The sequence below is a fragment of the Megalobrama amblycephala genome, linkage group LG22 (genome assembly GCF_018812025.1).
Source record: "Megalobrama amblycephala isolate DHTTF-2021 linkage group LG22, ASM1881202v1, whole genome shotgun sequence".
Classification (NCBI taxonomy): Eukaryota; Metazoa; Chordata; class Actinopteri; order Cypriniformes; family Xenocyprididae; genus Megalobrama; species Megalobrama amblycephala.
The window spans coordinates 10,370,468-10,382,650 of record NC_063065.1 but is presented as its reverse complement, the minus strand read 5'-3'; the positions used below and the strand labels follow the sequence as shown (position 1 = coordinate 10,382,650).

The following is a 12,183-nucleotide window of genomic DNA, read 5'->3' as shown; positions in this document are numbered from 1 at the left end:
CTTGGGCTGTCAATTGATTTAAACATTTTAATTGAATTAATTACATGAAGATTATTCAAAGACATTACATTATTGTGATAAATGCGTTGAATAGATATGCGTTGTTTTTTTTATTTTAATATTGTTTAACTTTAGCCTATCACTCTCTTACAGTCTACAGCAATACATTTCGCAAAACTTTCCTGCATCTACTATTATTCAGTACAGAAATCATTCACACACAGCTTAGATCTCATAAAAGATATTTTGATCAAAATCAGTACTTTCAGTAAATGTCTCTGGTCTTATTGTCCACACCATTGCACATTATTCTAAAGAATAAAGAATTCTAAAGAATCTTTCATCAAAATATAATAACTTCTGCCTTTGATATGGTTTTTCTGCTGGCAAAACCAAAGCAGCAAGTGTGAGAAAAATATTAACCATTAATATCAAAATATCAGATCAAATCCTCAACCTGGCCTTTATTATTTCTAATTCTGTTTTACTCAAAATTAAATGTTAAAAGTTAAAGGGATAGTTCACCTAAAAATAAATATTTACTTATGTCATTCTAAGCCTGTTCTTCTGTGGAAGACAAAATAAAATATTTGGAAGATTTTTTCAGGGTTTTTTTTTTCCCCATACAATGAAAGTCTTTCAAATCCTAAATAACACTGATTGGCCCCTATTGACATTCATTGTATGGACAAAAACACTGAAACCTTTTTTTTTTCCTTCAAAATATCTTTGTGTCCCACAGAAGGACATGAGGGTGAGTAAATGATGACAGAGTTTCCATTTTGGTTCAACTATCCCTTTAAATGCATTCCAAATGCCATTTCATGTTGTTTTTAACCCATTTATACTGTCATAATATTGTTGGTAGCAATAATCTGTACTTGAGGACAACAGCAGTCTCAGAAAGTCAGATCCATCCCAAACTGCACCTGCTAGAGGAAGAGCGTGCGGAGAGGTTTGCTGATCTAAGCCAGGCCTTCATGCTGGGCCTGAGATAGGGGAGACCCAAATCCTGACACGCACTCCACCTGCATCTACCTGCTCAGCAAAAACCGAGCATCCACGCTGAGAAAATGCTGGCAGGAGTTTTAATTCTCACAGTAATTGTAATCAAACCTCAGATCCGCTGGTGTTTTCTAAGATGACAGCTGGGAATGTCTCACTGCCTGCTTCCAGATCGTCCCGCTCTGACTGGCTGACAATAATGACTCAAATTTTCAACTGCATGATGTCAAACTTTCAATATTTTCTCTCTAATGCATTTTGAAAGTGTCTGGATTGGGGCAAAGGTTAAGCAGAGGAATTTAGAGAACCACAAACCGTCGGCTGTCATTTTCACTTAAAGATTATCATGATGCAAGCAAGTGATAAATTGTAAAGCATTTGAAAGCCATTAAATGAATGCAAGGATTGATTGACACAGTGTGATGCTACAATTATGGTTAAAGCATTAACCATAGTTACAATGTAATGATGTAATTGCATGTACTCATGGGACATGCATAAATTTGATCGTGTGAGTGCTTATTTGTGTATCCATGTGGGGACTGAATGTTCCCTCAATGATAGCAAAACCTGAAAAACCTATATTGTATATTTTCAAACTGTACATTATAATGTTGCAATGCCTCACTGTAAACCCTAATGCTCAAAATAATTAATTGGTTTTGAGTAGGGCAAACTCAAATTAAACAAATTGGTTCAATCATATTAACTTTTATGAGATTTTTTGAGTTTTATGAACTTGTTTCTTTTAATTTAGACAAACTTAAAATTACCTGAAACTGGGCTGGAATTTCTATTTCCCAGCATGCTTTGCCATGACACTCGAAAGGGAGTGTAAATGATAAAATTAAGTGTTATATAATATATTTTGTGCAAGATTAATGTTAAGTTGGGAGATTTAGTAGTGTTTAATGCTTTGCTATGCTAAACTTTGGGGGTTTTTTGGGTACCATCATGGTGACGAGGGGAGCATGAGCTTAGTTTGAGAACAGATATATGTTAAATGTTCTACATTGCCGTACTCTTTCAGCAATTGCTATGCTATGCTAATGTTACCAAATTATTGTGTTACCAATTAGCAGTTTTAGCTAGCTACATTTCCACTTTTAAAAATATTTAAGTTGAGATTACATGATAATTTTAAGTTAAATGTATGATTTACTCAAACATTTTCAAGTTAAAAGAAATTAAAATGTATGAGTACAAAATTTAAATCTGCTAGTTCTGCTTACTTAAATTTTAAATTGCTTAACTTAAAAAAATTCATGTAACTGATTACCTCAAATTTTATTGTGTTTTGTAACTTATTCAGGTTTACACTTTTACGGCCATTTATCGGTTATCGGTCATAACATAAAAATAATTCTTGGGGAATTCAAACTATGAATTACTTATAGTTGTCTAATTTAATGCAGATAAAAATGTACTCTTCCCCTTTAAGAACAGTAGAAGTCAATGAGACCATGATATAAAACTATTTGTGTGTGCATATGTTTGGACAGTGCTAAATAGGGCATCCATTTTCTAGCACTTGCACTAATATTAAGGTCATACACTAAGATTCACTGAATAGGCTATATGTTAAGTCCAAATTTGACACGTCACATTTATATACTTTAAGGGTTAGTTCACCCAAAAATGAAAATTATGTCATTAATTACTCACCCTCATGTCGTTCCACACCTGTAAGACCTTCGTTCATCTTCGGAACACAAATTAAGATATTTTAGTTGAAATCCAATGGTTCAGCGAGGCCTACATCGCCAGCAATAACACTCCATTGTTCAATGCCCATAAAGCTACTAAAAACATATTTAAAACAATTCATGTGGGTCAACTTTAATATTATAAAGCGACGAGAATACTTTTTCTGCGCCAAAAATAACAAAATAGCGACTTTATTCCACAATATCTAGTGATGGGCAATTTCTAAACACTGCTTCATGAAGCTTCGAAGCTTTACAAATCTTTTGTTTCGAATCATTGGTTCAGAGCGCCAAAATCCCATTTCAGTAAACGAGGGTTCGCTACGTCATAAGTGTTTTGAAACTTCAATAGTCCATGTGACTTTGGCAGTTTGATACACGCTCCGAACCAATGATTTGAAACAAATGATTCGTAAAGCTTCGAAGCTTCATGAAGCAGTGTTTTGAAATCGCCCATCACTAGATATTGTTGAATAAAGTTGCTATTTAGTTATTTTTGGTGCACAAAAAGTATTCTAATCACTTTATAATATTAAGGTTGAACCACTGTTTTTAGTAGCTTTCTTGTCACTGAACAATGGAGTGTTATTGCTGGCGATGCAGGCCTCACTGAGCCATTTTGATTTTATCAAAAATATCTTAATTTGTGTTCTGAAGATGAATGAAGGTCTTACGGGTGTGGATCGACATGAGGGTGAGTAATTAATGACAGAATTTTTATTTTGGGGTGAACTAACCCTTTAAAGTACATATTGGAGTAATTATGAATTATGTGAATAATTAATTAAACTTTAATGTGATTAGAATTGCTAATAGTTGTTAAAATATGATGAGGTTGAAATATCACCAGTGAAAGGTCATGGAGGACTCAGATTCATACTGGCACAGATAAATCATCCATGATGTCCATAGCCTTCTTCCACACTCATTCTGAAATGCACATGTAAAGAATATTAGGCATATTACTGTTATGAAAGTACATAAATTATGCATGCATGCATGCGCTGTATTTGACTTTGCTTGCATCTTTGGATATGTGTGTGAGTGTGTTTTGCCTCTCAAGTCCATCTGCCTCCATCAGGTCAGGCTTAGTAAAGGACATCTCTTTCCCGTTACTGGCAGACCATCTACAGAGGCAGCTTGTGCTTAAGCAACATGACTTGGCAGTGCAGCCGAACCAGTCACTTTAACACAGAGCTATGATTATTGTTTCAAGGTTATCCAAAAGCACCAGATCCCAGTACATCATCATGGGATTTGTATTCAACAACAACAGAGCAATCTCCAGTGCATGTTGTGTCCCATTGGAGGAGAGACTGTAGCTTTTGATTATAACTCAGAATGTCTGGCTGATATGATAAGCATGCATCTTTTTTCTCTGTTGAACGGCTTGTTTGCTCTCCTCTCCTGCTTGTATTCATCTGTGCCGTATTTCCTCCAGCCTCCAGCCAAATACCTCTTGCCTGAGGTCAGCATTAATGACTACGGCAAGAACTGTGTGGTCATTGATCTGGACGAGACCCTTGTGCACAGCTCCTTCAAGGTACTTGTGCATACACACACACAAACACAAATACTACAATTATGTCATTATGATATTTCGTATAGCAGTGAATACATGGTATATTGATATAACTGATTGCTAAACAGTTTTACTTTGGAAACCATTGCTGTCCTCTACATTAGCTGACTTGCATTTGAAGAGTTCAAGGTTACTTTTGCTGTGTTACAAAAGCTTGTTAGCTGACTACATAGGGAGCCATTTTCAAAAAAGTAGGCATCTTTATTATTCTAAAATAACTTTTTGGCTAAATTTACTTCCGTAACAATCCGTTTTGAAGGAAATCACAGAATACTTTACCCCAGGAAATATTCTCAGAACTTTTGCTAATGTTTCGGCTAGGTTCTCTCAAAGTTTTATTCATTAATTGAAGATATGTTCGGAGTTATCTGGTCTCTAATAATGTTCTCAAAATGTTAGTACAAAAACAATATAAATATATCATTCACTGAACGTTTTTCTCAGTTTCAGAACCTTCAGAGAAGGTTTTGAATGTTGGACATTTTGAATGTTGAGAGAACGTTCAGAAATAATGTTTTCATAACTTAATGGGAACATGAGCAAAACATTCTTAGAACATATTCTGGGACAATCTAACACCCTGTCCTAACCAGCCGCGACGGCAATACGATGATTCGATAGAACGGGTTCTATTTTTCTGCGACGCTGTGGCTGGAACAAACACAAAGTGTGATAATAATAGTGTCAGGTACTGTTTATGTACTTTATTTAATGTTAAAAGTGTCTAATATGAGTTTGAATATCATTTTGCTTGCCCTTTATAGCCATACTAAAGGTGACAATGGATAATTCACCTCAGATCTTGAAAATAAATAAGGTACGAGAGGCTGTGCTGTATCGTAACAGCTGAAGGGCGTTGTTAGGCACGACGCGAAACCTAGCCGTGACTTATTCACGATACAGCACTAGCCTCTCGTACCTTATTGCTTTTATAGAACGGTTACCACACAATACAAATATTAATGCCAAAAATATTTATCAATGCAACTTTCATGAAGTAAACTTTAACTAAAAGCCTTCCTTCCACCGGAAAAAATAGTCCCTGACCGTGAACAGCAACAGAAGTTACATTATTACTCCATTAGATGGCGGCGAAGACTGTCTTTGTGAGTGTGTCACTCAGTAGCGAAGACTTTTACATTGAAAAGTCTGAATTGTTGTGAACACGGATCAAGACGCAACTGACAAATGCTTTGACTAGCGCTGTCAGTCGCGGGAAAACCCTTTAACTGTTAAAAGGACAAGATAATACATCAGACATTTAAACAGATATTTTATTATGAACATGGGACTGACTTGAAAGAAAATGTTAAATCTGCATGCAGGTAATAAACTCGCTCACTCGATCTTATTCTCACAATACTCATCTACATAATACAGTAAGCTTCAATGAACAATATCAATTGAGAACATACAGTTTACGTTGCTAAGGGTGTTGTGTAGTGATACACAGAGCCGTTGGGTGAAGCTGTCATAGCCGTGTTTTATCATGAATAAAACGCAGCTATTGACCAATCAGAATCAAGAACAGGAACTATATAAAAGGAAATAGGAACGTTCAAACTGTCAATTCAATGTAAAAAAAAAAAACAAGTGTATTTTATTATAAAGATTGTTTCAGTAACTCGGTGTGTAGACCTCTTAAACAATATTAAAATGGAGTAATATGTTTATGAATTTGATAATACATTTATTCATTTCGTTGCGAGTGTAGCATGCTTGCAGAGAGATCTCGCCCACACACTCTTCTGATTGGCTGTGGTTTTTTTGTTTTTTGTTTTTTTTTGTCACGTCGCGTCACTGGAATCTTATCGCATCGCATCTGGTTAGCATGCGGGAGAAATGTTGATTATTTATAAATATGCATTTCATTCAGTACTGACGTGACAAGTATCTATTACCTGTCAAGTATCGATTACACAATTGCCTGTTTTATTTATTTTTATTTTCATGAGAGTTGCATTGTTAGCTTAGCAAACTCTATTGGAACCAATTGTGAGTTGAATCTCCCATGCAGAATTGCTATGTGTATGTGAGTTTCTGTCTACATCCACCTTATTTTTAACATAAGAACCGGTCCAGTCATTTGTAAGTTGAATGTGCAAGGCTTCCGGTGTCATTCGCTTCCAGATCTTTTTGCGAAAATAGTTTCACCATTTACCGGATCTATTTACATATAGCTGCTAATGAATCAGAGTCTCACAGAAAATAGCTTACTTCCGTCTTGCAAAATAAGATAGATAGAGCATTCCAAATCTGAAATTCCATTTCAGTTAGAATGCTCCCTTAGAAGACAGCTTCCTAAGTAGCCACAAGACAACAAGGCAGCCTGCTAGGTTTTGGTATAGAGCTTCCATTTCAGTCCTCATTTCTAAATGAACACAAGTAACATGAGTAAATTCATGGGATTCACTTCTGCACAGTAGTTTTGAGTGGCCTAATGATTTATTTGAGCAACCTAAGCTATAATAACAGAAGGCATTGGCAGTATTTTGAGGTCGTCGGGGTGGATTTTAAGTCCCAGATGAATTAAATCCTCTTCAGAGACTAAATGTTTGTCTGGTCCCTTGAAAGTAGTGCTTCAGGGAGCCACCTGCAGAGCGCGGTGACCCACTTCTCTACATTTTGGTTTTATCCTGGTTTTTAGCTCTGTCTCACACACATATGGTCAAACAACTATGGCCAGTTGATTGCACACAATCACCCCACATTTACGTATGTTCACACATCTAGCTTAATGCATACATGTCGTCCACAGCTGGGTACATCCCCACTCCCTAGAGAGAAAGACAGTGACAGATACCGAATGTGTTTGCTCTAAGACTAATAACTGTGTTTTGTTAAAGCAACGCCTGTCCTCCTTTAAAATGTCCGCCTGGCAGCTCCTGTTTTTGCTCAGAGAAGAGAGAAAGGCGGCGACTGAGAGAAAGAGGCCCAGAGAAAGGGATGCATGCCTTTGTGCGCGTTCACAACCTCACATACACACGCTCAAAAACACCCACCCTGACACCAAAACACATACACACATATCACATTAAAAAGATATGCTCACAGTTACACACAAAAAAAGATTTGACCGTGACCGTACTTGAACGAATGTTTACAATGTATTCTATTACTAATGGTTATTGCTTAGAATGTTCTGCCTCAGTTGGCTTGATTTTCTCAGTGACATAAGAGGTTTTTAGTTTTCTTTTTTTCCCTTCACATTTACACACAGCAGCCACAAAAAGTATCTGAACATTAAACAATATTGAATATTTTGAATCTAATGCAATGGTGCAATTTTGGACATAATATCTATTTTACAATATTGACCAAAAAGTCTGTACTTAATTGCGCTAATCTTTTTAATTGCTTTTTTTTATCAAATAAATGAAACATAAATGAAACTTGAAATATATTGAAGTATTAAATGTTGTTTAAACATTTGATATTCAGAATACTTTGGTATATTGACCAGTAAACCAGTCTCTTACAGTATTCTATACATCTCATATAGCAATCTACACTCTGTTTATTAATAATTTAATCTCAAATCAATATCCAAAGTCAGTGCATTTACTTACATGGTAAGTAGCCATGCATTAAGTGGGATAATGTACAGTCAGATGGTCATTTTCACAAAATGAAATTATACCAGACCCCTTCCAACTACATTTTTGTATTGAGTTTGCCTATAAATTGTTCAGTACATATATTAGTTGTATACTGTATGTGCAGTTCATTACACAAACATATTTGCCCACTGCATGCAGCAATTAAAATTTTAGACTGCCGTGTAATAAAATTTATATTAAATTTATAGATGTATTACAGTATATACACATCATTCTAATCCCTCTCATTCTCTCTCTCAGAGATTATACACTGCACTTTCTGACAGTTGATTCTTTTGTTTAGAGGACAGTAGAAGCTTATAATAAAGATATATAAAGATATAGATTTATATGATAATAGGATTCAAGATTGTGTTTTCCAGCTAATATGTCATTCACGATCCTCAATAGTATAGGTCACACACTCCTCCTACTGGCCATATTATGAATTGATGTGTAAATCTGTTGACTGTGAAAACTGATCTGAAATCAGTCCCTTCATTAAATATTTAGACATTGAAGTTCTTAAACATTCAAAAAAGTGTCCACTGTATTTCTAGATAAACATTTAGTAACTGTGCACTAAGAAAGTTCATTTTCTTACTTTATTTGATCTTTTTTTTCCAGTATAAAATATCTAAACATTTTTAAAATAAGACAATTTATATTTGTAAGACTATCTATCTATCTATCTATCTATCTATCTATATATATATATATATATATATATATATATATATATATATATAGATAGATAGATAGATAGATAGATAGATAGATAGATATAGATATATAGATATATAGATATAGATATTAGTCTTACAAAAATAAATAAAAATGTTTAGATATTTTATACATGTATATGATTTATACAATGTTTTTTATACAATATATATATATAATTATACCATAATGTTCAGGAAATTATTGTATTTATAATATGAAGTTTGAGTATATGGAATGAAAATTGAAAGTCTGAATATAAAGAACGAAACTTGAATATATGGAATGAAACTGAATATATGGAATGAAACTCTGAATATATGGAATGAAACCTGAATATATGGAATGAAACCTGAATATATGGAACAAAATTTGCAATATATGGAATGAAAGTGCAAATTTGATAGTACTTAATAATGTATAGATAGTTTTATCCTTGTTATCAGAACAATAGCCTTCTGAATTTAAAAACTTTAAAAATTGCATTCCCTGAAATTTTCCAATACTTTGCTGAGCTAGAAAAATGTTCATACATGTATGTTCAGGGTCATATATATAAATTTATATTTCAGATAATTTTAAGTTTACTTACCCCATTGTTGAGTAGTTTGTTCTTTTTTAAGCATTAAATCATTTTTAAATGTTGTTAAATCTATGGTTAAAAAAAGAAATATGCCAATTGGGTAAGAACATTATATTATTTAAATATAAAATAAATTATTTAAAATTATAAAATGTATAAATTGATCTTGTTTTGAGGATGTACTTGTTCTGAAAGACACATCTGATTAAGACATTTTTATTTATTTATTTATTTTTTTTTTTTTTTTTGTGAGTGTGTGTCTGTTAAATTGTGTTGTAAATGAAACTATCCATTCATAACCATGATGTTATGCAAACCCGGTCAGAGAGGGGACAGATACCCTCTGGATGAGCTTCCTTCTCTGCCGTCCAATCAGAACTGAGAACCAAAATTACCTTGTTTTTAACAAGCACCTGAAAAATGCAGCGAGCAAAAGTTGTCTCTCCTCTCCTCATCTCCTGTTCCCTTTCTCTCTTTGCATTACGAGAGCTCAGAGCGCCCGCTGCGTTTCTTTCATCGTCTCCCTTTGCTCTACAGCACGTCTCCTCCTCTCTCTCCCTCTGCTTTCTTTAAAAGCGTATCAAGTCTCTTTTCAAAGAAGTTTGCCGTTCCCAGCTCCGTGCAGTCAGCTGTCAGAAACACAGGCTCAAATGCGCACGCTCGTGCACATACACTCTTAAAGCTCAAAGAAGTGTAATTGAAAGGCTTGACTACAGGTAGCAGTGAAGCGATGGATGCCTCCCTCTGGCTCTCTCTTAGAGAACACTGCAGCTGATACAGCTCTAACATTCTTACAGTGGGTTTCAAGCAGACTCCTAATGTGTGATTTCCTGTTTTGTGCCCGCAGCCCATCAGCAACGCAGACTTTATAGTCCCTGTGGAGATTGACGGAACAGTTCATCAGGTACCGTGCAAAGGGGTTCAAATGTAGCCATGGGTAAATGTTCACACTTTGTCGGCAATGGATTACAAAGAAAGCTCAGGCTGTGTTTTTGTATTTCCTTTTAGCTTAACTTTTTCTGAACCTGGAATATTACTGTAAAAGATAAATCAACTTTGAATCGTAATGAAAAATCCTCTGAGGTTTTGTATTTTTATTAAGTTTACTTTTTTCTTTTGCCCATCCTTTCATCTCTTACAGGATTAGTTCACTTTCAAATTAAAATTTCCTGATAATTTTCTCACCCCCATGTCATCCAAGATGTTCATGTCTTTCTTTCTTCAGTCGAAAAGAAATTAAGGTTTTTGATGAAAACATTCCAGGATTTTTCTCCATATAGTGGATTTCAATGGCCTCCAAACAGTTGAAGGTCAAAATTACAGTTTCATTGCAGCTTCAAAGCATTCTACACGATCCCAGACGAGGAATAAGGGTCTTATCTAGAGAAACCATCACTCATTTTCTAAAAAAGAATTCAAATTTTATACATTTTAACCATAAATGCTCATCTTGAACTAGCTCTCTTCTTCTTCTCTATTAGAATTCCGGCAGTGTAGACACTGTTAAGTGTATTACTGCCCTCCACAGGTCAAAGTTTGAAGTAAATTGTCATATACAATATGCTAGTGCAAGTATATAATAATTAGTTCAAACTTTGACCTGTGGAGGGCAGTAATACACTTAGCAGTGTCTACACTGCTGGAATTCAAATAGAGAAGAAGAAGAAGAGAGCTAGTTCAAGATGAGCATTTATGGTTAAAATGTATAAAATTTTTATTTTTTTTTAGAAAATGAGTGATGGTTTCTCTAGATAAGACCCTTATTTCTCGTCTGGGATCACGTAGAATGCTTTGAAGCTGCAATGAAACTGTAATTTTGACCTTCAACCGTTGAAATCCACTATATGGAGAAAAATCCTGGAATGTTTTCATCAAAAACCTTAATTTCTTTTCGACTGAAGAGAAAAGGACATGAACATCTTGAATGACATGGGGATGAGTAAATTATCAGGAAATCTTAAAAAAACTAATCCTTTAACTTACTGAACCTGGAATATTACTGTAAAAGATAACTTTGAATAGCGGCCGCACTGTTCTGTGGATTTTCTGTCGTATTAAGACATTAGCATTAATGATTTTTTTCTGCTTTCCACCATGTGTCCTCTGAGGCTTTGTATTTTTATTAAGTTTTCTTCTTTTTTTTTTTGCCCATCCTTTCATCTCTTAAGAAAAAGTAATATGTGAGTGGCCCCAAAGGGTTGATGCTAAATCACAGTCTGAATCTGAACTCATTTCCTTTTATCATTCTCCTTGAGTCGTTGTGTGCGATGTAGTCAGCAGCACTCGCTCGAGGTAACTAACTTGAAGTAAATAAATGTCACCAGCCGAAAGCTCAGAATAAACACACTGAAGGGGAGTCTGAATTGTGTTGATAGTAAGTCTGTGTGTGAGTCAATATGGCTCATTTGTTGCTGGAGCACATCTGCGAAGTGGCTGATACCTGGTTCAAGTAATCCAGGATAGGCTTTTTGGATCAGGGTTGGCCTGTTCTTGGTTACTTGCACTCGGTTGCAGCAACTGAACGACGAGTTCAAGACTACGGAGAGGTTTGTTGAAAGTTCAGTGTTAGCGTCTCATCCATTTCCAGGATTCAGAATCGATTCATTTCCATCAGTAATAGCTGTTTATTTGGTTTGTTCGAAGGTCTACGTGCTGAAGAGGCCTCATGTGGATGAGTTTCTGCAGAAAATGGGCGAACTGTTTGAATGTGTTCTTTTTACAGCCAGCCTGGCTAAGGTAAGGGTCTCTAGGGTTTCTTCACACTGCGCATAAACCGTCGGATCCATTTTGTCAATTAGTCGATGTTTTATAGACTCCATTTATAGCAACAGAAGTCATTTTCAATGAAAATTGTTGATTTTTCAGCGACATTAGCAGCATTGCAATGCAATGTGCGTGCGCCTAGTGACTCAACAAAGTTGAGAAAAGTTTAACTTTATGCAAATAAGTGATGAAGTGAAGTCAGTGGAGCTCACAGGATCCATC

At 35.2% G+C, this 12,183-nt stretch overlaps 1 protein-coding gene across 2 annotated transcripts in view; it reads left to right on the top strand.

Moving 5' to 3' along the window:
* Positions 1 to 12,183, top strand: part of ctdspla (CTD (carboxy-terminal domain, RNA polymerase II, polypeptide A) small phosphatase-like a) — a 49,402-nt gene that overhangs the window by 30,404 nt on the left and 6,815 nt on the right. For both annotated transcript variants that reach the window (XM_048175581.1, XM_048175582.1), the window contains 3 exons: positions 4,153 to 4,254; positions 10,046 to 10,102; positions 11,842 to 11,934. In XM_048175581.1, coding sequence (XP_048031538.1) covers positions 4,153 to 4,254; positions 10,046 to 10,102; positions 11,842 to 11,934 — 252 coding nt within the window. The remainder of the gene's footprint in view (positions 1 to 4,152; positions 4,255 to 10,045; positions 10,103 to 11,841; positions 11,935 to 12,183) is intronic.